This window comes from Pinus tabuliformis, chromosome Q (genome assembly GCF_031772625.1).
Source record: "Pinus tabuliformis cultivar Carrire ecotype Pingquan chromosome Q, CPIR1, whole genome shotgun sequence".
NCBI lineage: Eukaryota > Viridiplantae > Streptophyta > Pinopsida > Pinales > Pinaceae > Pinus > Pinus tabuliformis.
Window position 1 is genome coordinate 338874381 of NC_142296.1, and position 27242 is coordinate 338901622.

At 38.4% G+C, this 27242-nt stretch overlaps 1 protein-coding gene, 1 non-coding gene and 1 pseudogene across 2 annotated transcripts in view; 1 reads left to right on the plus strand and 2 right to left on the minus strand.

Moving 5' to 3' along the window:
• Window positions 1-1852: 1852 nt before the first annotated feature.
• The window catches only part of LOC149219579 (uncharacterized), a 280841-nt gene continuing 255451 nt past the window's right edge, over window positions 1853-27242 (plus strand). Inside the window, exons 1-4 of the mRNA XM_089382627.1 lie at window positions 1853-1987; window positions 2158-2224; window positions 2314-2658; window positions 2846-2946. Coding sequence (XP_089238753.1) covers window positions 2457-2658; window positions 2846-2946 — 303 coding nt within the window. The 5' untranslated portion in view covers window positions 1853-1987; window positions 2158-2224; window positions 2314-2456. The remainder of the gene's footprint in view (window positions 1988-2157; window positions 2225-2313; window positions 2659-2845; window positions 2947-27242) is intronic.
• The window catches only part of LOC149219580 (lon protease homolog 1, mitochondrial-like), a 47252-nt pseudogene continuing 24572 nt past the window's right edge, over window positions 4563-27242 (minus strand).
• Window positions 23097-23202, minus strand: LOC149219581 (U6 spliceosomal RNA). Its single transcript, XR_016249787.1, has one exon. It is a non-coding gene; the product is annotated as a U6 spliceosomal RNA (small nuclear RNA).

Below are 27242 nucleotides of genomic sequence, written 5' to 3' on the forward strand. Positions count from 1 at the left end.
GCTTCTCAATTTTTGTGGTCAATACAGGGCATGATGAACTCAAACTGGGTAATCTTTTTAACTATGTCAGTGTCCGAACCAAGAATTTTGTAGTATGTTCTGTAAACTCGGCATCAAGCCTAAGCTGTAAGGTCTATGAGTTTTTGGTAGAGGAATGGCCGCGGCCTCCTCAGAGGTTCTAACCTCTTGTACATATTTTTATCTTTCTTTAATAGAATTAGCATTTACGGAGAAAAAAAAAACCTACAACTTGATCAATCTACATAAGAACATATTAAGTGCTTGAAATGCTCCAAACAAACATCTGTACATCTTCTAATGTAGATTAATCAAGTGTATAGATGTTTCCCATGGATCATTAGAGTTGTAGATACTTTTGATGGAGGGAAATGGAGATATCCCACTTTGTGACATTTTGATGACTTCAATTTGCATATCCATGAGTATGACTTCCATAATGATAGAAAATGTCATATTTCTTGGATTGTCTATACGCTTAATAATCATTTTACATCAGAAGATGTTCAATCCTTGAAATACTCCAACAAACCTCTGTAGCTTGTTGCAGGATATCTAAACATAATGTCAAACATAACCTTTTAAATTGGTCCATGATTATAAACAAATCAAATTAGACAGACTATTGACGTGTGATACCAGGTCTATTTCAGATCACTGAAGAAAAAATTGTCAAAATTTTAGATTTCAAAGTAGCTTTTGTCAAGATTATTCAACCCTATTTGAAACATGAGCATGTGGGTTTTCTCACAGTAAGTACATACTATTAAAAAAATGCAAACTAAACATTGAGAATATGTCCAGTAGTCAATCATGTTTAACCAGTTTACGTACTCATATAGATTTTGTGGTTGAGAGAATCTTTCTATCTCGTGGACGAAAATAGACAGATTTAAGCATAACAGTTTTTCTCGAGCCATCCAGATGATGTCCACCATTTAATCAACGAGGCACTAAGCAAGGATTAAAACGTAACAAAATTTTATCAATGAGGCAATAAGCAAGGATTAAAACGTAACAAAATTGCACTAGTGAAGAGAATTGTGTTATGGCTTTTGGCAGGGGAGTTTCTCCACATCTCTCCAAGGTTTAAACCTAGTAGCATTATGAGAATAAATTTCCAGAGTTTGAGAAATATCTAGTTACGATTTTATTTGGAGATGTGAAATTAACATTTATTTATTACTGGTCACCATCATGTGCAAATATACATGGTAGGTATCAATTAGAAGGATAAATCATGAGCAACATAAGGTGGTTATAATATCTAGTTATGATTTTATTTGGAGATGTGAAATTAAAATTTATTTATTGGTCACCATCATGTGCAAATATACATAGTAGGTATCAATTAGAAGGATAATTCATGAGCAACATAAGGTGGTTATCTTGGATAATTATTTTTTTGCTAGGATGAGATTCAAAATACAATTAGTGTAAGTTTATTATGAGTAATTTTTTTCAATTTATCATGTAGAAATTTCTATTTTAATTTGTCATAAATTAAGTATTAAGTTAATGTTAAACATTTAAAGACTTGTATATTTTTCTCATATAAAATATTGAAATATTTTAATTATAAAAATGGTTTCATATTACTTGAACATTGAAATATTTTATTTATGGTTTTAATTTTTTATCAATTCTATATTAAAATAGTTACTGCTATCAAAATACACATTAAAAATATATTAAATATTAAAAAAAACCATCAATAAAATTAAAAAATTCTTTAAAAAAAAACAACCGCTAAAATTTAAAATTTAATATATCAATATAATTTGAATGATCATAAAATCAAACTACACATTTTTTTCAATTTAACAATTATATCGATGTACTTTGCACCAATGGTGCAATCGCTAGTGTAACCGCCGGACCTTACCTTCTCCTACCACCCTCCTCGCCCTTTCGCGGCATTTGCATTCTGGAGTTCTGCTCATTGGCCCGAGGAGTCTTTTCACCGCAGGTATTGTTCTTTCCTTAAAATTTGCCGAACTGATACTTTTAAAGGCCCTGTCATTGTTATAGGGCAAGGATGAACACAGAGTTCGGATTTTTTTAAAGGTTGCAAAGTAAGTTTTTTCGTAGAGTAACAGAAACCCCTTTCTTGCTTAGATTCCCTCCTTCCGTTCGCAGGTTGGGGTTCTGAGATCCTTAAGGTCACGACTGCAACGATTTTTCCAAGGGTTTCTCGAAATTTTTGGTAAGCCATTAGCCACCGGTCTGGTCTTTTTGGAAACGTGGAGAACGTTTTGGATTGTTAACTCATTATCAATTCTTTTGATTGGCCAGAAAATGAGAGATTCTGAGGAAATTATGGAAGACACAGAAAATTCTTTTGTTCCCAACACAAAACTCTCTTTGCAGGAGTAATTCCTCTAAATGATTTAGGTGGAAAAACTAACAATCAATCCAAATGCCGCAAACGGAAAACAATGCTTTCAACAGAAGTTTCAGAATTTGGCGATTCAAATAAAGGTGCATGTGATGTTGGGCAACCCTTGAAGCATCAAAAACTAAATGAAAACGATAAAAATAAAAAAACACAGTCAAAAAAGGGAACATCAAAAAGTGGGAAGTCTTTGGAAGCTACAAAGAAGACGTTTTCTCGGAGCACAACAAGACATTGTAGGCGAGGTAAGTCATGTGGGTTGGTGAACAATTTTTCTATTTATAAGTATTTATAAGTTTTAATTTTTTTGGTATCTTTCAAAACATAACTTACCATTTCAATGTTCCCTATTGTTTGAATAATTTTTTTTTTGTTTTTGTTTTTGTTTTTTCTTCTAAAAAGTTTTTTTCTTTTCTTTTCTTTTTGTAACAGTTGAAAAATATCTACTTGACATCCCTGAAGCTGATCTTGACTATTCAAAGTTGGCCATGAAGGATCTAATCCGTCTCGCAGAAGCAAAAGAAAAGGAATTGGTATTAGTTTTAACTCTTGCTCAGTACTTTTTTTGTGTGTGGAATTAAATAAAGCAAAGGAAGTCGCTCTCTCCTTTTCTTTTCTTTATTTTCTTTTGTGTGGAATTAAATAGAGCAAAGTAAGTCACTCTCTGCTTATTAATTTAACATATAGGACTTGTTCCTGTACCATATTTCGTCAATAGCAGCTTCATTGCCAATTTTAAAATTCAAGATGGTTTTTGTAATATCCTAGGGTAATTTTTGCCTTTAGGGTGTCTACTCTAGACTAAGGTTTTGCCACATCAATCAGAACAAAAAATCATTTAACAACAATCACATTCATACAATAATAAACACTTCCATTGCATGCATGAATAACAAGTTTTCTCAGCAAGATGATTATAAACCCACAATAGAACTAGGGTTGACTGCCCCAAAACAATAGTAGATGTATCTACTCCCAAAATTACCAGATTGCAATGCTGATATTGAGTAAACTAGTATTCAAATTATTCGATTCTACTGTGCTATTTCATTCACCCAAGTGACTTTTGAAATTCACTTCTAGAACTGTATGGTGCTCAGAATCTTGCACAGGTAATTATCGTACTATTAAACTACTTGTTTATAAATTCTTTTCTGTTGCTTAGCATGTCCTGATAAGGGTTACGTTGTTGTCTTCTGTTGCAGAGACTAGGCTCCTAAGTGAATAGCCTCCTTACACTGTCACTACGGCCAGGATTTGGCTTGCAGCCCTGGCCCTTGTTTTTGAATGCACCTTCGCTTTCTTAAATCAAACCTGTTTTCCTATGTTGCAGATAGAACTCCCTTTGCGGGCCAAAGTGGTGCCAAATCCTTCCTTGGTCAATTGCTTTCAGCGAGACGCAGATCCAATATTACAGTAGACCAAAATTGTGCTAAACCAATAGTCCACAGAACCCTAGACCAAGCCTTCCAGCTGAACAAATACCTTTCAAATTTCCAAAATCATACCGATTATTGCAAGAAATTAGCTGTGGTAGAATAAGGAAAAGGGTGACTAGGTAGGGTGGGATCACCTCCTTCAAAACTAGTCTAAGGAGAAATGGGGTCTTAAAACCCTCTGAGCCTCAGGCTTAAAGAAAACAAAGACATAATCCAATCCAACGATGCCTCAAGTGATTCTAATCCTTTTATATTTATAGATTTCCTTGAGGTGGGTTTTCTTTTTATTTAACTGAGTAAGGTTGATACCAAACCCGGACTTTGGGCTTTTTTGCTCCTTGCTCCAAACTTGCCTAAACATTGGGTATTATGGAGTTTTCCCATTTATCGGGAATCGTTAGGCTTCTTTGTCACTTGGGCCTATTAATCCCTTTGGGAACATCACAAACCCCTCCCTCCCCCCTTCCCCCTTCTCGACATTGCTTGTCCTCAAGCAATGACAAGCTCTATTGTTGTCGACTTTGTTCTCTTTCTTGGATATTAGAAATCAAACCAGGTAGATGTTCATCCATTCTGATGGCTCCTTGAAATTCATGTTTCTTATAACCATATTGACCATAAGTTGCCCAGTGTTCATTACTAGTGTCTTTGATGAATTTCGATCTTTCACCAATCTCTTTATCTTTATTCTCATGAGCAATAAGTGAAATTCAAATTAAGACAACCCAAATTTCATCCTTCTTCACAAGTTCCTTTGTTGTCATAGAAAGCATTGATGTGATCATAGTGCAACCAACACTAGGTCCATCTTTTGGCATTGTTCCAGTTGGTATATGCAAATGAAGCCTAGAATTTGCAAGGAATTAGTTATTTGGTTCTTTCTCCTATAGGATAACTTTGGCTATGGTATGGGCTATCAAAGTACTTTTTCTCATGACACCTCCAAGCTTCTTGGTCAATTGCAGTGCACCTTTACCTTCACCTTGCTCTATACAAGTGGTTTCTTTGTAAAGCGTTGAACCACCCATTGCTGCCCATGCAAGACCCATCACAACACCATTAGGTGTTTGTTCATAGAATTTTTTACCATGAAAAATTGGTTTTCCCACATAATCAACTATATTTGTTGCATCAATTATAACCTTCTCATACGAGTGGTCAAGTTCCACTTTCTCAGCATCAGAAGCTGTTACCTCATCACTGGAATTGATAGAAGGCTCTGCTGGCTCTGATGGTTCATCTTCAAACACTTTTGATGATGATGGTGCTTCATCAATTCCTTGATCAGTGAAAATACCATTTTTCTCCTCAACGTCCTAGTCCTCATTGTCTAAATCCTTGGAATCTTGCTTCAAACTGTTGCCATTAGTAAAAATTGTAAGCAATCCGATGATAAATATTTTGTGTTTTGAAGATTCCTCACCCATGCCTCACGACAATATGATTTTATTAGTGCAAGAAGTGTTGCATCAGTTATTTCAACCTGTTCAGGCTTGACACCACAAGACTCTAAAGTTGCTCGTTCCCATTAATCACAGGCAATGTGCATCATTTCCTTAGTGATGTAACCCACAAGACTAATAATTTCCATGTGATCCAATAATGGGTTAGGAATTATCTCTACCACATTTGCAACAGGTTTAAGGCAGTGCAACATTTTTCCAGGCATAACACCAACATAGGTTCATCGATGTCCCTTTATTTCAGCAACACCAACCAAACCTCCCATTGAAAATCTGCATTTTTTTTTATTTAAAGCATGGGCAATTGATTTACCAATGCTAGTTTTACTCATACCAGGAGGTCTTGAGAGGCAAATGATCTTATCGTGACCTATTCCTTTGAGTTTCCCAACTGCTATAAATCCCACAATTCATCCCTTTGACATTGGATAAATGATTATGGTTTAAATCAAAGTTTTCCTACTTTTTCTCACTATAATGACCCCAATGTAGAGAGGTTAACCAATCTAGTTTGAACCATAGTTCAAAAAATCCGGAGCCGGACATCGAACTAGTCGCCTATCTAACTGTGATTTGAACCAAAACCGAATCAAACTGGATACAATAAACTAGAATTGAAAAAAATACATAAAATATTTTTTTTAATGGAAAAACTTATTTTTAAAATTACAAACCATGATTCAAAACCATTAGAGACAAAACATGGAAATTTTTATCATGTATATGCCAATTAAGGGTGCATTTGTCAAAATGGCACTGAGTGCAATACATATCTATGATATCATCAACAAAATATATAACCAATGAGGCTTTGAATGACATCTAGAGTCTGAAAACAACGCTAAAACTCAAGCTACTAGGCCACTAGGTTGCTACAAGTACAAAGTACAAATCATTGATAAAATTTATCGCTCATTAAACTCATCACCACTACTAGACATGGGATCATCGGTAGTAGCTACATAAAAATCACTTGGCTTTAGAGTCTGAGGAATCCTCACACTCCTTTCCAACCTCCATAGTAGTACTAGGCTTAGCAAAACTAGAAGCACGAGTTGGTTGAGCTGCAAAACCACTGCTTTCCTCACTAATGCAATGTGTCATGCTTGGTCTTGGTGGTTTGCTTCCTCTAGCTATTGGTTCGACTACCAGATCTGCATTGGGATCAACACCCCCCAACTCTATGGTATCAATATCGAAATCAACATCAAACTCAACTGGATGAGTCTCCTTCACCCATTATGAAGTTGGATCAATATCATCCAATATAATGGGATTTGTATTAGGTCTTTTATTCAACAACTGGTTGTGCCTTAGTCGAAGGTTGTATTGCACAAAGACAAGAGTATTCAATTGTTTTTGTTCCAAGCGATTTCTCTTCTTCGTGTGAATCCATTCAAAAATAGACCAATTGTGCTCACACATAGAAGCACTGCAAGTTTGGGTGAGAACTCTAATTGCAAATTGTTGCAGTTGAGTGCAGTGGCTTCCAAATGACTCCCACCAATATGCTACAAAGACAAAGACTAGAGTTAGTTCATTGTTCAACAATTTATAATAAGTTTGAACAATTTACGAAATACAAATTACAACTTCAATTTTAAACAATTGAACTTTACAAAAATAAATAAATAAATTTCGAATTGCTTACTTGGTTGATCCACATCTCTTGCAATCTTTGTTAGATTTTTGCCAAATGTGCTTGTGGCCCTAGAGAAAGCAGTGAGATGATGCATTTCCAATTGCTGCGACTCATTAGATACCATGCGCTGAAAGCACTCGTAACCCATCTCTGACCTCCCCAATATGATCTTTTCATAACTTAGCTTTATAATGGTACTTTGGGTTGATGAAATACCCAATTGCATGTATAGGATGAAGGAGTTGATTGTTCCATCTGTTATCAATGATCTCCCAAATAGTGTTGAAAGTTGTAACTAGGTTTGGTCTTCATAATGACATGTAATTATGATTTTATGTAAAGAGATGTAAATAAATGAAAATTATTATATTGAATTGCTTCATGGGTTTCATGAGCAAGGATTTTGTTTTTGAGTCAAGACTCCCATTGAGAGTCTTTAGGATTTATTTGTCATCTAGTCATGAAATATAAGAGTCATTGTCATGTAATGAAGTCATGTTACACTATGTAAAAGGTATATTGTCTATGTAAAGTATCCTTGAAAGAACTTGTCACCAAACCTCTTCAAGTCGGCCTACAAACATTAAAGAAGTTGCATGAACAAGTGGACCTACATCTAGCTATCAAGTTGGCCTAAAGACCCAGACAAGAGGGGTATAAGTAGTGGAACTCAGCCTTCATTCTAAGCATCAAGTTCGAACTCAATTCCAGCGAAGAAGTGCGAAAAAGGAGGCAGTAAGAAAGGGTTTTCTCTAGGGTAAAAATGACACTCTTCTAGGGTATTGAAGGAAGAATCTTCTGGGTAAATCGAAGCATAATTTTTTGGGACAACGAAGTAGATTCTTTTGGGGCAGCAAAATCTTTTGGAACATCAAAGTAGATTCTTCTGGGGCAGCAAATTCTTTTAGGACAACGAAGTAGATTCCTCTGGGGTAGCGAAGAAGGAATCTTTTAGGAGGCAATGAATAAGTTTCTTCTGGGATAGCGAAGGAAAGAATCCTCTGGAATAGTGAAGTAGAGACTGAGTTTCTCTAGAAGAATTAGAGATCGAGATTCTCTAGGGCAATTGTGAAGGTACACCATAAGAAGTAGAGACCGATTTTCTGTAGAAGAAGCAAGCGAAGGAAGGACACGGAAGACTAGGATGGTGACAAGGTTCTGGAAAGAGGATACTAAGAGTCAAGAGTCAGTGTCATGGTCTTGGTACTTATCAATTGAAGATTTAGACGAAGAATTTTATCTGGTTTTCCTCTCTAGAGGTGAGAGGTTTTGGCCCCTGGCTAGAAGAGCCTATATTTTGTGTCACTTGTCTTTATTTTGAATCTTGATAATTGTCTTGATAAAAAAGAACACACTAATAGACTAATGAAGTGAAATATGATACGTAATTGAAGAACTAGCATATCACAAGCAGTTATCAAGCAGAGAAATTGTTAACATTGAATGCCCTAGATTTCTCAACATGGTATCAGAGCTAAGGTGCTAAAGACAAGAAAGGGCAGACAAAGCAAGCTGACATGCAAATCAAACTTCAAAAGGGGAATCAAAGCAAGTCAAAGGTTATCAACAAGTCCAAGACCTACATCATAAGAAGGAAGTAGGAAGAGAAAGTAAAACCCTAGAAGCACTTTAGATCATAAAAAATCAAGCTCTCTCTCATTAAAATGGCCATTCATCAACATCAAGAAGGAGGAGGAAGCAAGCAACAATTTAACAAGTAAGTCCATGACTATATCCGATAATATCAAAATATCTTTTTGCAATGAAAGCAATAAACTAGTTGGGGCTGCAAACTTCCTTGCATGGAAGAAAAGTGTTGACCTCAATCTTATTGAAAATGAGGTCATGGTTCACATTAAGGGATCAATAACCCAACCTCCAAAAGAGGATACTCAAGCTCATGCTAAATACATGAAAGGAGAAGTAAGAGCTCAAAGGATTCTTATAGAATCTATAAATGACTCTCTAATTCCATGTGTATCAAAATTAGAAATTGCAAAAGTTATATATGACAAACTAGTAGGGTTGTTTTTTGTAAGTACCTCAGGAGAAGTAAATCTCCTTAAGGCAAGAACTCTACAAGCTAAAGATATCCAAGGAAGATGGAATAGCCTCATACTTCATGAGGATGTCATAAATTTGAGATCAACTACAAGAGCTAGGAGAAGTTATGTCTGACAGAGAGATGACCACAGTGGTGCTAAATGCACCACTGGAAGAATGGGGCAACTTCACTTCAAGCTTATATGGAAAGAAAGAAACTACTCCATTTCAAGATTTATGGTCACTATGTAAGATCGAAGAAACCAGACTAAAAGCAAAAGTTGATGTCGGACCAAGCGAACATAATCAAGCATATGCTACAATGACAAGAAGAAAGGGAAAATTTGGAAAGTTTGGTTCCTCAAGGGAAAAAAACATGGATAAGATAAGGTGCTTTGGATGTCAGGAGCTTGGACACTACAAAAGAGATTGTCCTAATCGTGGTAAGGACAAGAGGAATAGAGGAGCACACATTACTGAAGAAGTGCAAGAACCTGAGTCCAAGAAGCCTAAGAATGAAGAAGTAAAAGATCTCTACTATGATTGAGATGATATTCTTCTCAAGAATGTACTTTTCACTTGTAAATTATGGTCTTGATGTAGTTTAAAATTAGATATGATGCATCTCATTAGAAAAATAACGTATAAACATTAGAAGTAAAGAGCTTGTGACATAGGAAGAAAGTATGTTTGGTCCAAATCCTACTAATTAGGAAGCTCTTAGGAAACCTCATGAGTATTTATAAAAGGAAAAAGATCATCATCCACTGGGATCATCATAGAAGAAAACATTTGCTGGTTGAGGACATAAAAATATCCTCAAGTTTCTCTGAAGGACCCATCGATAGAGAAAGGAAGCAAAAGTTTTTCATTAAGGAATTCCAATTTGTGGGATTCAAGGATTAGTATGATGACACAACAAGGAAAGAAGGTCTGAATGATAAAGTCCTTTCGGATGAAGCTACAACACGAAGTTTGGATGACCAAAAGAAAAATGAGGTATGTTCACATGGATTATTATGAAAATTATAATATGGTTACAATATGATCTAGAAGAAAGGATCTCCTCCTCCTAGGTATTGCAGAAGAGCATAAGTCACACTAGATGAAATCAACATAATATATGCAACATAAGGAAGCTAACTACAATCAAGATTGAAAGCTTATGGGAATAAAGTGTGTGAAAAGAAAGGAAGAGATCGTGATAAGATACAACGATGATAGAAGGCATTCAAAGTCTAAGAAGATTTGACTAGAATATCTCTCGGAAGAAATAAAAAAAAAGATAGAGACCCTTGACACTGAATATATGTGGAAGATGTGTCAATCTGTAGGATGTCGATACTTACAGGAAGATGTCATGGTGAAAGATCATTACAAAGGTAATTCTAATTTGAAGTGTACATTGATTATTTTGAACTAACATTTGGCTGGGCTTATGTTGAACTGTAAAAGGGAAGATCTGTGAATCACTTCCAAGTAGACCATATGGAAGGATGTAATGTTCTTCTGGAAATATGGCATGAAAGCAAAATAACATAAAGCAAAGATAGATGGAAAATTTGATGGATCACTTTATGATGAGTTAGGGACATAACTAACTCATGGACAAAAGTGAGGATGATCTGTGTCCTATATATACAAAAGTTCCCGAAAGTTGAAGACTCCTTAAAAGAAATTCATGACATCGAAGAAAGGAGCTCTTCATGCAGCTAAGTGTTCTATAGGTCCCTGTTAAGAGGGAGCTTGAGAAGAAGTTTCTAAGTCGTAAGCTTAGGTACATTCCTCTGTGATAGGAATGGGTACATCAAAGGATTAAAATCTCTTGGTATAAGCGGGAGCGATAAACATGTTATTCTGTGCTTCATCTGAGAAGACAAAATGAAGGATTGTGTAATCATTTGGCATCCAATGCTCTGGTGGGATGAGTTAGGGAATTCCATGGAAGAGTAGTCGTGGAGGACCGATATTCTTTTGGGCATTGGGGAGTCCAAGAAAGGAATAGTTCTCATTGAACATGTCCTGAGAGGACCCAGGTGGGTTATGTTCTGAGAGAGACGATGATGAGGATGTCTATATATCATTTGTCTTGCTAGCATTTTGCTCTATGGATAGAGTTGTTAGTCAAGGCCTTGCTATGAATTCTGGTTGGTATGATGCTATACAAATGAGTTACAAATTCGAATTCTTCTTAAGAGAAATTCTTTAGATTGAGAATGTCCAAGGTACCATTATGAATACCTCCCTAGTTAAGAGGGAGTGTTGAAAGTTGTAACTAGGTTCGGTCTTTATATTGACATGTTATTATGATTTTATGTAAAGAGATGTAAATAAATGAAAATTATTATATTGACTTGCTTCATGGGTTTCAAAGAAGGCATCTAGTTGAAGATATCATCAACTGTTGGAATCAAAAGTCTCTCCAGATCATTGGCAATGGATTAGGAAAATACATAGATCAAGCCGTAAGAAAAGATCAATATTCATGTGCCCGCATTTGCGTCGAAGTAGATCTGGAGGAGGGCCTGCCGGAAGCCATCAATCTTACAGTCACAGGATGGACACATGTACAAGAGCTGGACTATGAACAACTTCTCTTTAAGTGCAGACACTGCCACGGTTACGGACATGTCGCCAAACACTGCAAGAAAAAGGTGGAAGAACAACCAGATCAACAAAATGGTGAGCAATGGAACCTAATCCAAAAAACCACCAACCACAAAAAAGGCAGCGGGAAAGGTATTCAGAAAGAGGCACCAAGCAGCTCCAATCCCACCCAAGAAAAGAACCCAAAGGGCAAAGAAAGCAGACAGAGCATCCCAGTCAGTGTTGCAGGAATCGCCCCCCCCCCGGATCCAAAGGCAGAATCGCGGATCGGAGCGAATCGATCCGGAATCCCCAGTGGAAGCGCGGATCCGTTTTTGAGGTGGCGCGATTCCGGGTTAAAAAAACGATTCCTGCCATTTGAGGTTGCGGCCCCCCGGAATCGCGCATCCCTGGACGCAACCTTGACGCAACCTGGACGCAACCTGGACGCAACCCACCAATATGACATCATTCTCATATAGGATTCCTAATACCATATAACTTGAGCATTGTAGCCTGAATATACGGTCTTACTGCTCTGAATACAATGTCAACTCAATGAATATACATTGAAAAAGGGCGGGTTGCGTGGCGCAACCGGAAGCGCAATCATCTACTGAACTGATGGATGCACTTCTATATATTCATATACTGTACCATCATACATAGGGATGCCATACATATTTGTGAGATTGATACACACACACACACATAAATATATACAACTGTTGAAGTTGAGGTCATGCATATACTGCTGTAATTAGAACATAGCAATACCATACTCAAGCTATTTGAGCAGTGATATCCATACATAATGCTAAGTGCATATAAGAATGAAGAAGTCTCTGCTTATAGGTTTATACCCATCATTGCCAATATTGGGAAGCCATACCAATATTGATCTATATGAGAAACGATAACATATATATGACTGAAGCAAGTGACATGTCCATATTGAATTGATGTCATGAACAAATGTCATAATGCAAAGAATCATACTGAAGCATATGCCAATGATCATATGACACTATTGGTAAATCATACCAGGAGCAAGAGCATAGCCATATAACGAACGTCCAATTATTCCAGAGGTGCAGTATCAAATTATCAATACACTGTGAGAGTAGATCTGAGAGACTTCCTTGTAAAGTCTGCAATTCTTGCTAATGTAGTTTGTTGCCCTTACCTTGCTTCAAATCACTGTGATCTTATGTCCAACTATGCTTCCACCTATGCTGATCTACTAGGTATTCAATGTACTGCTGGTGGGGCTTAAGGTTCCTCCTCAAGCCTCCTACAATTCACGGTTTTGCTACAGCAAGGTCTAGGTCTTCATATACATGAAAATATACTTGGTTATAACTGCACCGATCCTCAGGATGACTGTGGCTTGGGTAGAGGACCTTAACTAGGCCTTCACCCCCTCAAAACAGACCCCCCAAGCTGCTGTAGAAACAACCCTTCTTTGTGGCCTAGAGAAGAATGAGAATCTCCTTCGATGACAAGGAACCACCCCCCTTTACCTGTGCTGTTGCTTGAGATGACTGCAGCTAGGGCAGTGGGTCCCTTCTAGGCCTCTTGGCGCTCTCAAATCCTCCTCCTCATACAGCTGTAGCAGCACCTTTCTGCAGCCTTGTAAACAGAGACAAACCCTCCACAAAATAGCACAGAAAAAGCATCAATACTTCTTGACTTGTGGCCTGATCTAGCAAGTGAGATGCTGCCCTAAATAGTCTTGAATTAGCTCTCCAAGCCTCCTTGCTGGCTGCTTCCATTAAACGCTGAAGGAGGACTTTGCAATCATGGTTTGCATTTTCAAATTTGATTTGTGGCCTTCATGAGCAATTGAGCCCAGCTCTGACATATTCCCAAACTTGAATTCTAACAGTCCCTTGCTTGATAGAAACTTGATAACTTTCCTTGTGATTGCATTCCTTCTCTTGCTTGAGCTTGTCCTATGAAATTTTATAGGCATCAAGCAGTATCAAATTGATACTGATGTATGTTTGTAATAGCTAGAATATAGATGATTGTTGTACATACTAGTAACTACAATGGAATCATGGATGCCATATCTATCTTGATTTATGCAAAAATATGCATGTTTTCATGTCTTCTACAATTAATTTGGTATTTGGGATGTTTTTTTTGAGTATAAATGCAAAAAAATATAAAAAAATATATATATATAGCAGACGCTTCCGCGGACGCTTCGCTTCCTAGATTTTTGGAAAATGACGCTTCCGCGCTCCGCGCTTCCGCTTCGCGCTTCCGCTTCGCTCCCGCTTCGTGCAACATTGATCCCAGTTACAACAGTTACTGAAGACCTGGAACAGACAGCTCCTCCCATCACCAACAAAGAAGACGGGGAAATGGCACATCTGGAAACTTCTCAAGGAAGCCCTTCTAATCCCTCATATGCAGATGTTACTAGGAAAAAACCAGTGGACAGCTCTGGCTCATCGGAGGATGAAACCTTCGAGCAGCCCACAAGAAAAGTTGGCAGGAAATTTCACAGAGAAATAAGGGAAGAGGATGCGGAAAGGCTTAAAACACAAGGAAGTCAGCCCACAATAGAGATGTCTATTGGGAGAAACTCCAGGAATAGGCCCCCTAAGGGAGGCTCTCAACCCACCCCTGGTAAATAATGCGCCTCGTCTCTTGGAACTGTAGAGGTCTAGGTAATCCCTCGAAAGCAGAAGCGGTCAAGGACCTACTCAAAACAGAACCCTCAGACATCCTCATGCTCCAAGAGACCAAGATAGAGGGGAAAGCCCTTCTAGACATCAGCAAGAAGAAATGGAAGAAAAGCACAGGAAGAGCAGTCAGCTCAAGAGGCACATCCGGAGAGCTTGCAACTCTATGGGCAAAAGACCTCTTCCTGCTGAACAAATCCCATGAGACTCAGCACTGGATCTACACGGAACTAACGCACTGCACAAGTAAGTTGACCATTTCCCTTTTCAATCTCTATGTACCTGTTCTTTATTCTGAAAAGAGAGACTGCTGGAATTCCCTCTTTGCATTTCTAGAGCAGCGATCCCCAAACAACATCATCCTTGCTGGGGATCTAAATATCGTCTTAAAACCCAAAGAAAAAAGGGGAGGAACCAACAATAGAGATCCCATGCTTCCCCTGGTGGAAGACCTTATACAGCAGTGGGATCTACTAGATTTCACTCCGATAAAAGGGCACTATACATGGACCAACAACAGAGTGGGGGAAGATCATATCGCGGCCCGCCTGGATCGATTCCTAGTACAAGGCACTCTGATGATGAACAATAAAATTATTACCACTAAAATCCTCCCCAAGCTGACCTCAGATCACAAACCAGTCCAGCTCATTCTGGAAGACGAAGAAGACCTGGGCCCAGTCCCCTTTCGATTCAGTCCCCTCTGGATAGAAAGGAATGGATTCATAGATACAGTGAAAACAGCATGGGTCAAACCTGTCACTGGGTCCTCCAGCTATGTGTGGGAACAGAAGCTCAAAGCTACAAAGTTAGCCTTGAAGGAATGGATAAGGAAGCTTGCCCCAAATCCTTCCAGCCAAAGAAAAGAAATAGTGCAGTCATTAGAGGCATTGCAAACTGAAATGGAAAGCAGAGAGATAACCCCATCCCTGCTCGATAAAGAAGTTAAAATTCAATGCTCAGCATTTCGATCCTTCAGAACAGAGGAAGAGCATTGGAAAATAAAATCTCGAAGCCTGTGGCTGAAAGCTGGTGACCGGAACACCTCCTTCTTCCACCGCCAATATAGAGCAAGACTCTCCAGGAACCACATTTCTGAAATCACAACAGCAGAAGGGCAGACATGCAAAGGCTTCAGTCAAATAAAAGAGGCAGCTGAAAGTCATTATAAAAGTTTGTACACCGCAGGTAATCAAGGCAGCGAGGAAGATATTGCAGATCTCCTCTCAAACATCCCTCTTCTGGTCAGCCCTGAAGACAACTCAGCTCTCACCCAACCCATCACGGAAGAAGAGATCATCAAAGTCATTTGGTTTATGGATTCGGACAAGGCCCCTGGGCTTGACGGATTCACCATACATTTTTATAAGACTTGTTGGGATATCATCAAAGAAGATCTATTAAAGATGATAAAAGGTTTCATGAAAAAAGCCAAGGTAGGAGGAGGAACCAATTCCACCTACCTCGCTCTTATTCCCAAGGAAACCAATCCCGAAACCTTTGCCAGATTCATGCCAATATCGCTTTGCAACGCATCATATAAAATTCTAGCTAAGCTCCTAGCCATCAGGATGAAACCGCTGCTTAACAGGCTGATTTCAACCAACCAAGGGGGCTTTGTAGAAGGCAGGCACATCATAGACAATGTCATCCAAGTCCAGGAGACAATACACTCAAGCAATCAGCGAAAGGAAAAAGAAATGCTGATAAAGCGTGACATGGCTAATGCGTTCGACCGAGTCAACCGTTCCTTCCTGTACAAAGTCCTCCACTCCTTCGGCTTCTCCTCCCATTTTGTCAATCTCATCATTGCCTGCACTCATAATCCCTGGATCGCCCCCCTTATCAATGGTCGCCCCACCTCCTTTTTCCAAGCCCAGAGAGGTCTTAGGTAGGGATGCCCGCTCTCTCCCTTCCTGTACATACTGATGGCATATTCCCTCAGCAGAAAGCTATCCTTCGAAAAATCCTCAGGCTCCCTTCCAGGCCTCAAACCTTCTATCAGCTCCCCAGCTCTGAACCATGCTTTTTTCACGGACGACTCTCTGCTCCTGGGAGGGGCATCTGCTCGAATAGCTAAACCCTTTGATTCTGTTCTAAAATGCTACTGCAGGGTATCGGGCGCCTCCATCAACGAAAGGAAAAGTGAAGTATATGGATGGAACATTGGGCAGCAAGAACTCATAGGCATAGCCAACATTCTGGGCTTCAACGGCCATGCCCAATGGGAGATGATAAAATATCTTGGCCTCCCCATCATAATTGGGACCAATAAGAGGTCATTGTGGACTGAAATCATCGACGAAATTAAGTCAAAAATCGCTTCTTGGGGTGGACACTGGCTCACAAAAGGAGGCAAGGTAATTCTGATTAAATCTGTGTTATCGTCTCTCCCTATCTATCGAGCAGCCTTTCTTCTTGCCCCAAAGAGAGTGACAGAGCAAATATCTAGAATCCTGCGCGACTTCCTCTGGCAAAGGGGGGAAAGGAAACCAGCAAAAAATTCATCTAGTCAAATGGGAGATGGTGAAACGATCAATTCCGGAAGGAGGATTACAAATCCGCGACCCAGCTCTTGTAAATTTGGCGATGGGAGGGAAAATTCTATGGAAACTTTTTAAGTATCCAAAGCACCCTGTTAGCATAACGCTGAAATCCAAATACGCTCATAATGTGCCGCTCAGGAACCTACAGGTAAGCCAAATTCTCAACAGCACTCAAGTCTGGAAACTCTGCAACAGAAGTTTAAATCTCTTCAAAGGAAAGGCGTATAAAATTCCAGGTAATGGCAAACACACAAATCTGTGGTTTGACCGAATTATGGATCGAAATCCGCTCTCGGAGACAGAAGAAATCGCTGGGATAAAAGACTGGCTGGAACGCGCAGGGGTCACCAGCGTGTTCGATTTATCCAAATGGGATAGGCATGGAGATTGGCAGGGATGGGACTTCTTCGGAGTTCCTGATCGACTACAACAGCAGAAACATATCCTCGAAGAAATGCTGGAAGATGTGGCCCCAGTAAACAGAAAATCGAAAGACAGTTGGGGATGGGGGCATTCTGGAACTTACACTACAGTAGAAGCGTACAACGCCATCCAACCAAACAGGAACAGCAGCAGAACACCGGAGTTTTGGAAGAAAGTTTGGGAACCGTTCGCTCTGCCTAAGGTAAATTTCTTCTTCTGGACACTGGCCCATGATAAGCTTCTAACCGGAGATAATTTGATGAAAAAAAACATTGCAGGTCCGCACAGATGTGAGATGTGCAGAAGCAGCTTAGAAACTGCCAAGCATCTCTTCATAGAATGTAAGTTTGCAAAAGAAGTATGGGGACTCTCCCTCCATGAGCTACAAATCACAGTTCCTTCTCACAACTCAGTAGCTGAAATATTCGATTCATGGAATCATTGTTATCCCAACAAAATTCCCATCAAATCCATATGGAGGAAAGTCTGGAACGCCATACCCAAATTCGTGTGCTGGCAGATTTGGCTGTCCAGGAATGATCTGATATTTAATGAAAAGGCGCACACACCTCTCTCAGTAGTGGCAAAAGCTAAGTCTTTACTCCTAGAAGCAGTGCAACAACAAAACTTTACAGGTGATCCATTGCTCCTCCCGGAAGAATAGAGGTGGTTGGGTCCCCTCCACCCTCAACCACGGAAGCAGCTAGCAGTCCCTCAAGCAGGAAACCAGGCCTGGCGCAAAAGAGACTCTGAAGAAAACTTCCAAGAATGGTGGAGAAAGCAAAAACTTACAACAATATTCTTCGATGGAGCCTCTAAAGGAAATCCTGGGGCAGCAGGAGCTGGAGGGGTCCTCTACGCCCCGGACGGAACAAGAAGGGATAGTTTTTGTTGGGGCATCGGGCAGAAAACCAACAATCAAGCGGAGATTCTAGGCCTCCTCAAAACTTGTCAAATAGCCAGGGACAGAGGAGACAAAGAATTCCAAGCTTTTGGAGATTCAGAGATCATAATTAAAAAATTAAACACGGGAAATCTGTTCACTAATGCAAGCCTCAACAAAACACTAAATAGGCTGAAGAGAGTTCTCCTCGATTTCGACTCCTACAAATTCCTCCACTTTCTCAGAAATCTGAACAAAGAAGCAGATCTGATGGTGAACAAAGGGTGTACCCTCGGGAAAGGCCAAATTCTCACAAACGATGAAAGCTCATTTCATCCCTGTAATGCTTGAGGAAATGGTATTTTGTAATAGCTCAAAAGAAAGTGTTAGAACCAGAAACAGAAGAATTGCAGTATTGGCTGCCATGGTGTAATTCTAAGTTTCTCACCAAATAAATAAAATCATACCCGTTTGAGTTAAAAAAAAAAAAATTCCAATGGTGAAAAAAGTCCACCAGTTTTAGCACGCGAGAGGGAAATGTTTTAGTCACGTTTAAACTTATTCAAACGAGGAAAACATAATAAAAAATTCAGGTGTTCACCTCCTTTGGTCATGGGAATTTGGTGAGATCTTTGCCTCTTTAACCTCTAAGAAGACTAGTATTATGCTCTTATAATGGCATGAATGTTGTGAGAGTGCATCATAATAATGCTTGTCTTTTCTAAGAATAATTATAAGCGGATCAATTCATTAGAGTCTAGTTGAGTTGGGTTAAACTCATTTTTTTATATATGAGATTAAAATCATTTCTTGTGTATGGGGATACAGTAATGTCACGAAATCCCAAGTAATGGCTGGGGATGTCGTCTAGGTTGTCGGTGATAGGACTGTAAGTGACGTCCATCTATTCCTTGACGGGAGTGAGTTAGAACTCGGCTCCAACAAGCAAGTCGGTGGAGCCATGGGACTAGGGCACCGCATGGAAGAGGTTAGAGCACTCAACGTCAACAGTGGCCCTGATTAGAGACCCGTCAACCAAGACAAGCTCATAGGCAACACAGGTATCAGAGAAGAGGCCAAAGAGGTGGTCGTTGCCCCCAATGTTGTAGCAATTGATGACTCTACCAAAATCTCTCAAGAGCCTATTGTGTTTAGGGATCGAACCCTCAACCTCGTCATCGCAACCGGTGTTGCTGCCCAGCGATTCAGACGTCGATTGCGCTTCGACTATGTTGGGTGTGTGTTATATTCTTTCCACGACTAGCTGGTAGCCTCCTTGCACGGGGTCCGAGGCAGCAACCCGATATTTTCTTATTTTATTTATGTCGACCCAATAATAGTTGACGGACCCAAGGAAGGGGACGGAACTACCCATGGTTTTGTGGATGGGTTTTGGACATGGTTTTGGGCATGATGGGTTTTTGCCCATGGTATTTTGTAGATCCCGTCAAGGGAACTACAATTACGTTCTAATCCAGGGTTAATGGATTCAGGTTTATGAATGCTTCGACATGTATATATATCTATTGTAACATTGAAAGGAACATAATGAAAAATCATTCTGGTAGTCCCAATTTTGGGATCCAGGGGAAAATCTTTGTGTATATTTGTTTTCTGTTCTCGCCATTGTTTATTTTTTTGTTTGAAGAATTAGTTTGTAGGTAATTTTTGTACAGGTTTAAAACCTACATTTGGTATCAAAGTTGTAACATCTTTAAAGTATAAGGGAATTGAATAATTTTTTTGACAAGCTTATTAAATATCATTGGTCAAGCTTTAACTAAATCAATCAAAATGGGAATACTGTGATATAACTAAATCAATCAATATGAGAATATTGTGATAAAAATCAATCAATATGAGAATATTGTGATAAAAATCAATCAGAAGTATTGGAGAATTTCACTACTACATTTTTTTTGTCAATATTTACTAACAATTTCTTGGGCATGGCCGATCATTATCAAATATCATTGGCCATGCTCTCTCGTCTCTAGTATGTTACAGTCAATGCAGCTACATGTACCAATTCCTTGTAATTTGGATTTGTGGGATGAAATCAATAATAACAATTTACTTTACTAAGAACGTTTAGCATTTTTTTTTGCTCCGGATTAGTCCCCCCAATGCTTAATAAAAGTGAAAGCACCACATTGCATCTCCATGTAATATGGCTTTCTCTGATTCACACATAGAGCTTAACAACAATTCACTTTGACATGTGTGTGCCATTCTAAACTTGAATTCCCTACATTTACTATCTATCAGGTCATTGAAGGATCCAAAACCAAAGGCAAAATTGATTTGCTTGTCTTTCCTCTACATTTAGGATTTATAAATGGTAAAGGCAATATTGATTTTGCTTTTTCAAATCACTTTGTTGGCAACGCTGATATTGGTTTGCACTTACTTGTCATAGACTTAGGATACAAAAAGTGAAGTTTCCAAATTTACAGGCAAAGAAAGCACTGGTGTTTTAAACAGCACATTGATTCATTTTATTAGAATTCTAAAACTATTGATGATTTGACTCCCCCAATACCCATAACTCTACAATCCCTTATGGATGAAAACACTGAGGCTCAAGCGATGACTGTGGATTCTGATTTTTCATCACTTGCTTCTTCTCCTTCTTATATTGTGGTTGTTAATTATTCCAAAGAGATGGAAGATTCTTCAATAACTTCCCAAGAGCGAAGAGTTTGTAGAGGAGTTTGTTGTTTTTTCTGTGGAAATCTACACTGAGAAAACCTCATACCCCTGGTGCAGGGGATTGCATTGTACTCTCCTAGTTTTCCAATACAATTCAAAATACAAGTTCATTTCTTGAAGTGTGCCCTTTAAAATGAAGATTTGTTCGTTCTATTGTAGAAACATGTATAATATATTCAAACTATATTTTTTTTGTAAGTTATATTGTGATATTGATTAAAAAAACATCAAACTTACCATTTTTTGAATTTTGGTTGACAAAGTTTTGTGTGATTATCACAGAGGAATGAGAAAAACTGGCAATAGTAAAAAGGCAAAGGTTTTATGTGTCTCACGAAAAAATGGGCAAAAATGGCAATAATTGAAAGGCCACGAAAAATGGCAGTTATTCGTCTTCAAAATTGTTTTGAGAAATTTACCAAAAACTACAATAAGTACATGTCTTCATAGCATATCTCAAAACATATTTCTATTTGAATTTGATGTATTTGTAAGCCTTGTTATTGGGACAAACAACTTAAGTTTAATGGATGCCATATTTTTCAAGCTAAAACAATAGTTGAGTTATCAACTTATTTAGGCTTGTAACAACTGACATTTTGCAAGAAATTTCACGTATCTTTCTTATCCTTTTTGCTTTGCATATGCAAAAATGTTAAATTGGTAATTCAAGGCACATGTTATTATGTTTGTTGTAGCTAAGAGGATTATCTGAGTCTTGATTGGTCCTTCTATAGTGGCATAATGAATTTCTCTTATTTATGAAGCCACAAATTGAGTCTGTATTGTTTTATGAGTTATTGTAAGATCACACATTCCCATGCAATAGACCAAAACATTTGCCTAAAGATGTAGTTTAGTTATCTCAAAGATGTTGTAGGGAGTTCCAGACAACAATTATAATGATGGCTTCTCACCAAAAATACCTATTTTAGGTCTGTGTTACCACATGAATTCATTCAAAAGGAGCTAATATATTTGCTATGAATCAAAATTTGCTCTTAGCCATCTTAATCTATCCTCTCCAAGATGAATGTGGAAAAAATCATAGAAAAAATAAACAAGAAAAAATTGCTCAAGCATTCATGGAGAACCACCACCAAAATGGCAAAAACATCCTCCGAATATTTTCTCCCTTGGACATGGGATGAAACAGGTAAGGGCAGGTGATAACATTGTTTGCTTTATCAATAACGTTCTGATTGTTGCTGGGCAGGATGTCAATTGCGAAGGAATAACTTGGATGGTAGCAGGATATTTGTATGTTGTTCATAGTTCATTTTGTTTTCTATCAGTTCATGCAAAGTTGTATTTGTTGACTCAAAATGATCAACGATAACAATCTACAAATTTGAATTTCCTCAACACTAGGCTTCCCAGGTTTTCTGATGAATCATTAAACATACATTATATCATGAGAGACACTTTATGTCAAAAAATTATAGTTTTCAATGCCTTTTCTTTGTATAGAGTGAGAATCCATGAAATAGACATTTTCTATCAACTTTCCCAATACATAAGTCAAACTCGGGGATGTCCATATTGAAGTCATCAACATGTCACAAAGTGGGATATCTCTATTCCCCACCATCAAAAGTATATGCAACTCTAACGATCCACAGAAAATGTCTATAGACTTGATTAGTCAACGTTAAAAGATGTTTAATCCTTGAAATACTCCAAATAGACCTCTGTAACCTACAACTTGATCAGGAGGCGGAGAAGAAGGAGACGAAGAGGCAATAGGAATGACATTTTGAGGGACAGGGCGCGAATGTTGGCCTCTATTGCCTGTGTGACTACCTCTGCGAGGAACACCTCGGCGTCGTGGCATCCTTACAAACACAAATTGACTGGCAGAAAGATTGAAACAGAGAAGATCAATTACCTGAGGAACGCAAACAACTTCAAGAAGTTTACCAATCCACGCTGATATCCAAATTCGGAGCACTCGAAAGAGGTTCTGAGACAGCTCTGCCGCATTATGAATCGCTCCAATAACTATACCAGGTGTGATGAACCGATCCATGTCATTATAACAAATTTTCTGCCTATCATTCATGCCTGCATTAACTCCGTCCTGTAGAACCAGCATTGGAGATTGCCCAGAAATGAATTCACATACCCTTAAGCACTGTTGCCCACCTGCAACGCGTCCTCGGCGAACAATCCACCTGCTGTCCGCTCTGCCAGCTGCCATTGGTATGCAGCTTGCCATTAATTTGACGTGATATCACCCGCATCTGGGTAAAAAATTTGGACCATTTCTCGATTTGTGCGTGTCATGCTTGCGCAGGGGCCATGCTAATCTTCTCTATAGCGTTCCAATTTTATCGGATGTCGGATCAAGCCAGGCCCATTCCGAACAGTTCATTCCAGACAGCCAGATTCACTTTCCAAAGCTGGCTTAATAGACCCATTTTGACCGCAAGCCTCACCATAGTTCTCGCGGAGGAAGATAGTAATCAGGTTAGCTCGGCTAACACGACCCCCTCTCAGTCTCAGGAAGACAGCGTGCTTCTCGGGGACCTGACAGGGATGGTGTTCCAGGCAGATAACCAACAAGAAGGTGGCCATGTCTCGGAAGTGCCACAAAATCCTATGGATTCGGCTCAAAATGATATTGTGCCTTGCGGCCTGACTCAGTGGGCAGGTGGTGTTTTAAATTTGCTGACCACTCCTGATGGGGGTGAACCTGTTTATGATGACAATGGATTTGTGACATGGGTTGCTTCTACCAGTCAAGTGGAAGCGGAAATGCCAGACCCATCAAAGCATGCAGATTAAAACGGTTTCCTCTCTGCCGGGTGGTCTAAGAAATTTTGGGCATGTGTTGTTAATTCTGAGGGTAGATGTCTCTGTCTGGTCTATTCTCTGGCTACGGAGAGGGACCAATGTCATTCCAGTCTCTGTTTTTTGTTATAGATTTGGTTCTGTTAGTTGCTTCTCAATTTTTGTGGTCAATACAGGGCATGATGAACTCAAACTGGGTAATCTTTTTAACCATGTCAGTGTCCGAACCAAGAATTTTGTAGTATGTTCTGTAAACTCGGCATCAAGTCTAAGCTGTAAGGTCTATGAGTTTTTGGTAGAGGAATGGCCGCGGCCTCCTCAGAGGTTCTAACCTCTTTGTACATATTTTTATCTTTCTTTAATAGAATTAGCATTTACGGAGAAAAAAAAACCTACAACTTGATCAATCTACATATGAACATATTAAGTGCTTGAAATGCTCCAAACAAACATTTGTACATCTTCTAATGTAGACTAATCAAGTGTATAGATGTTTCCCATGGATCATTAGAGTTGTAGATACTTTTGATGGAGGGAAATGGAGATATCCCACTTTGTGACATTTTGATGACTTCAATTTGCATATCCATGAGTATGACTTCCATAATGATAGAAAATGTCATATTTCTTGGATTGTCGATACGCTTAATAATCATTTTACATTAGAAGATGTTCAATCCTTGAAATACTCCAACAAACCTCTGTAGCTTGTTGCAGGATATCTAAACATAATGTCAAACATAACCTTTTAAATTGGTCCATGATTATAAACAAATCAAATTAGACAGACTATTGACGTGTGATACCAGGTCTATTTCAGATCACTGAAGAAAAAATTGTCAAAATTTTAGATTTCAAAGTAGCTTTTGTCAAGATTATTCAACCCTATTTGAAACATGAGCATGTGGGTTTTCTCACACTAAGTACATACTATTAAGAAAATGCAAACTAAACATTGAGAATATGTCCAGTAGTCAATCATGTTTAACCAGTTTACGTACTCATATAGATTTTGTGGTTGAGAGAATCTTTCTATCTCATGGACGAAAATAGACAGATTTAAGCATAACAGTTTTTCTCGAGCCATCCAGATGATGTCCACCATTTAATCAACGAGGCACTAAGCAAGGATTAAAACTTAACAAAATTTTATCAATGAGGCAATAAAGCAAGGATTAAAACGTAACAAAATTGCACTAGTGAAGAGAATTGTGTTATGGCTTTTGGCAGGGGAGTTTCTCCACATCTCTCCAAGGTTTAAACCCATTAGCATTATGAGAATAAATTTCCAGAGTTTGAGAAATATCTAGTTACGATTTTATTTGGAGATGTGAAATTAACATTTATTTATTACTGGTCACCATCATGTGCAAATATACATGGTAGGTATCAATTAGAAGGATAAATCATGAGCAACATAAGGTGGTTATAATATCTAGTTATGATTTTATTTGGAGATGTGAAATTAAAATTTATTTATTGGTCACCATCATGTGCAAATATACATGGTAGGTATCAATTAGAAGGATGAATCATGAGCAACATAAGGTGGTTATCTTGGATAATTATTTTTTTGCTAGGATGAGATTCAAAATAAAATTAGTGTAAGTTTATTATGAGTAATTTTTTTTTCAATTTATTATGTGGAAATTTCTATTTTAATTTTTCATAAATTCAGTATTAAATTAATGTTAAATATTTAAAAACTCTTATATTTTTCTATATAAAATATTGATATATTTGAATTATAAAAATGGTTTCATATATAGCTTAAACATTAAAATATTTTATTTATAGTTTTAATTTTTTTATCAATTCTATATTAAAATAGTTACCGCTATCAAAATACACATTAAAAATATATTAAATATTAAAAAAAACCATCAATAAAATTAAAAAATTCTTAAAAAAAAACAACCGCTAAAATTTAAAATTTAATATATCAATATAATTTGAATGATTATAAAATCAAACTACACATTTTTTTCAATTTAACAATTATATCGATGTACTTTGCACCAATGGTGCAATCGCTAGTGTAACCGTCAGACCTTACCTTCTCCTACCACCCTCCTCGCCCTTTCGCGGCATTTGCATTCTGGAAAGTTCGCCGACGGAGTTCTGCTCATTGGCCCGAGTAGTGTACACTCATCAGATACGTTTCTGTCCTCACGTGGCCATCAGGAATGAACGGTTGCGATCTTAGTTTCCCATCGAACAACTATTGGCGTTTCTTTTGGCGGTTAGGGTAAGAACCCTACCTTACCCTGCGGCATTTGCATTCTGGAAAGTTTGCCGACGGAGTTCTGCTCGCAGGCTGGTAGGAAATGATGATCCCTGCCAATTAGCACTCGAATGGTCGGCTCCGTTGCACTCTTGCCTAACCACCACTACTTTTTGTCTTGGGACTAGGTGAAAGCTCAGTGGATTAAAGCATTTCCGGCAGACAGTCTTCTCACCGCAGGTATTGTTCTTTCCTTAAAGTTTTAACTAACTTTGCCTTGTTGAACATACAACTTTTTTTTTTTATAAAATTTGCCGAACTGATACTTTTAAAGGCCCTGTCATTGTTATAGGGCAAGGATGAACACAGAGTTCGGATTTTTTTAAAGGTTGCAAAGTAATTTTTTTCGTAGAGTAACAGAAACCCCTTTCTTGCTTAGATTCCCTCCTTCCGTTTGCAGGTTGGGGTTCTGAGATCCTTAAGGTCACGACTGCAACGATTTTTCCAAGGGTTTCTCGAAATTTTTGGTAAGCCATTAGCCACCGGTCTGGTCTTTTTGGAAATGTGGAGAACGTTTTGGATTGTTAACTCGTTATCAATTCTTTTGATTGGCCAGAAAATGAGAGATTCTGAGGAAATTATGGAAGACACAAAAAATTCTTTTGTTCCCAACACAGGTGAGAGGTTTCGGCCCTGGCTAGAGAAGCCTATATTTTGTGTCACTTGTCTTTATTTTGAATCTTGATAATTCTCTTGATGAAAAAGAACACACTAATAAACTAACAAAGTGAAAGATCACAAGTATATCACAAGCAATTATCAAGCAGAGAAATTGTTAACATTGAATGCCCTAGATTTCTCAACAAATAGGCCCATATTTACCTATGTTGTCCTTGTGGGTTGCCCATATATGCTCCTTTGCTTGATCCATAGCCTCATAGATCTAGGCCATTGGTAATTCCCCCCCCATCCACCAACTGTAACACCTTAACATGGGTCTCACCAATTTTCACAACTTCTATTGCTTTTTCCCAAAAAGTGTCGTCAAAAACTTTCTTTTTGGTGTGTTTTCCATCTATTTTGTGAGCTCACCGAGATGAATTCCAATCATCACTGGAAAACATTTTTTTGCAAATTTTGTTGTTGGGAAGTGAGAGTTTGCAATGTGAGGAAGTGAGTTGCAAATCTAGTGATGCTGGGCCTAACAAGCTCCTTGCCCCCAATGTTTTTCCTCATTAGGCTCAAAACCCATGAGTGGTTGTGGATGTATTTTGTGATACTCTTGGCTTGCTCTACAATGTTCTTCACCCACTCCACTTTTCGTATGTCCTTAAACATGAGGTCTATTCCATGTGAAACGCATGGGGTCCAAAATATGG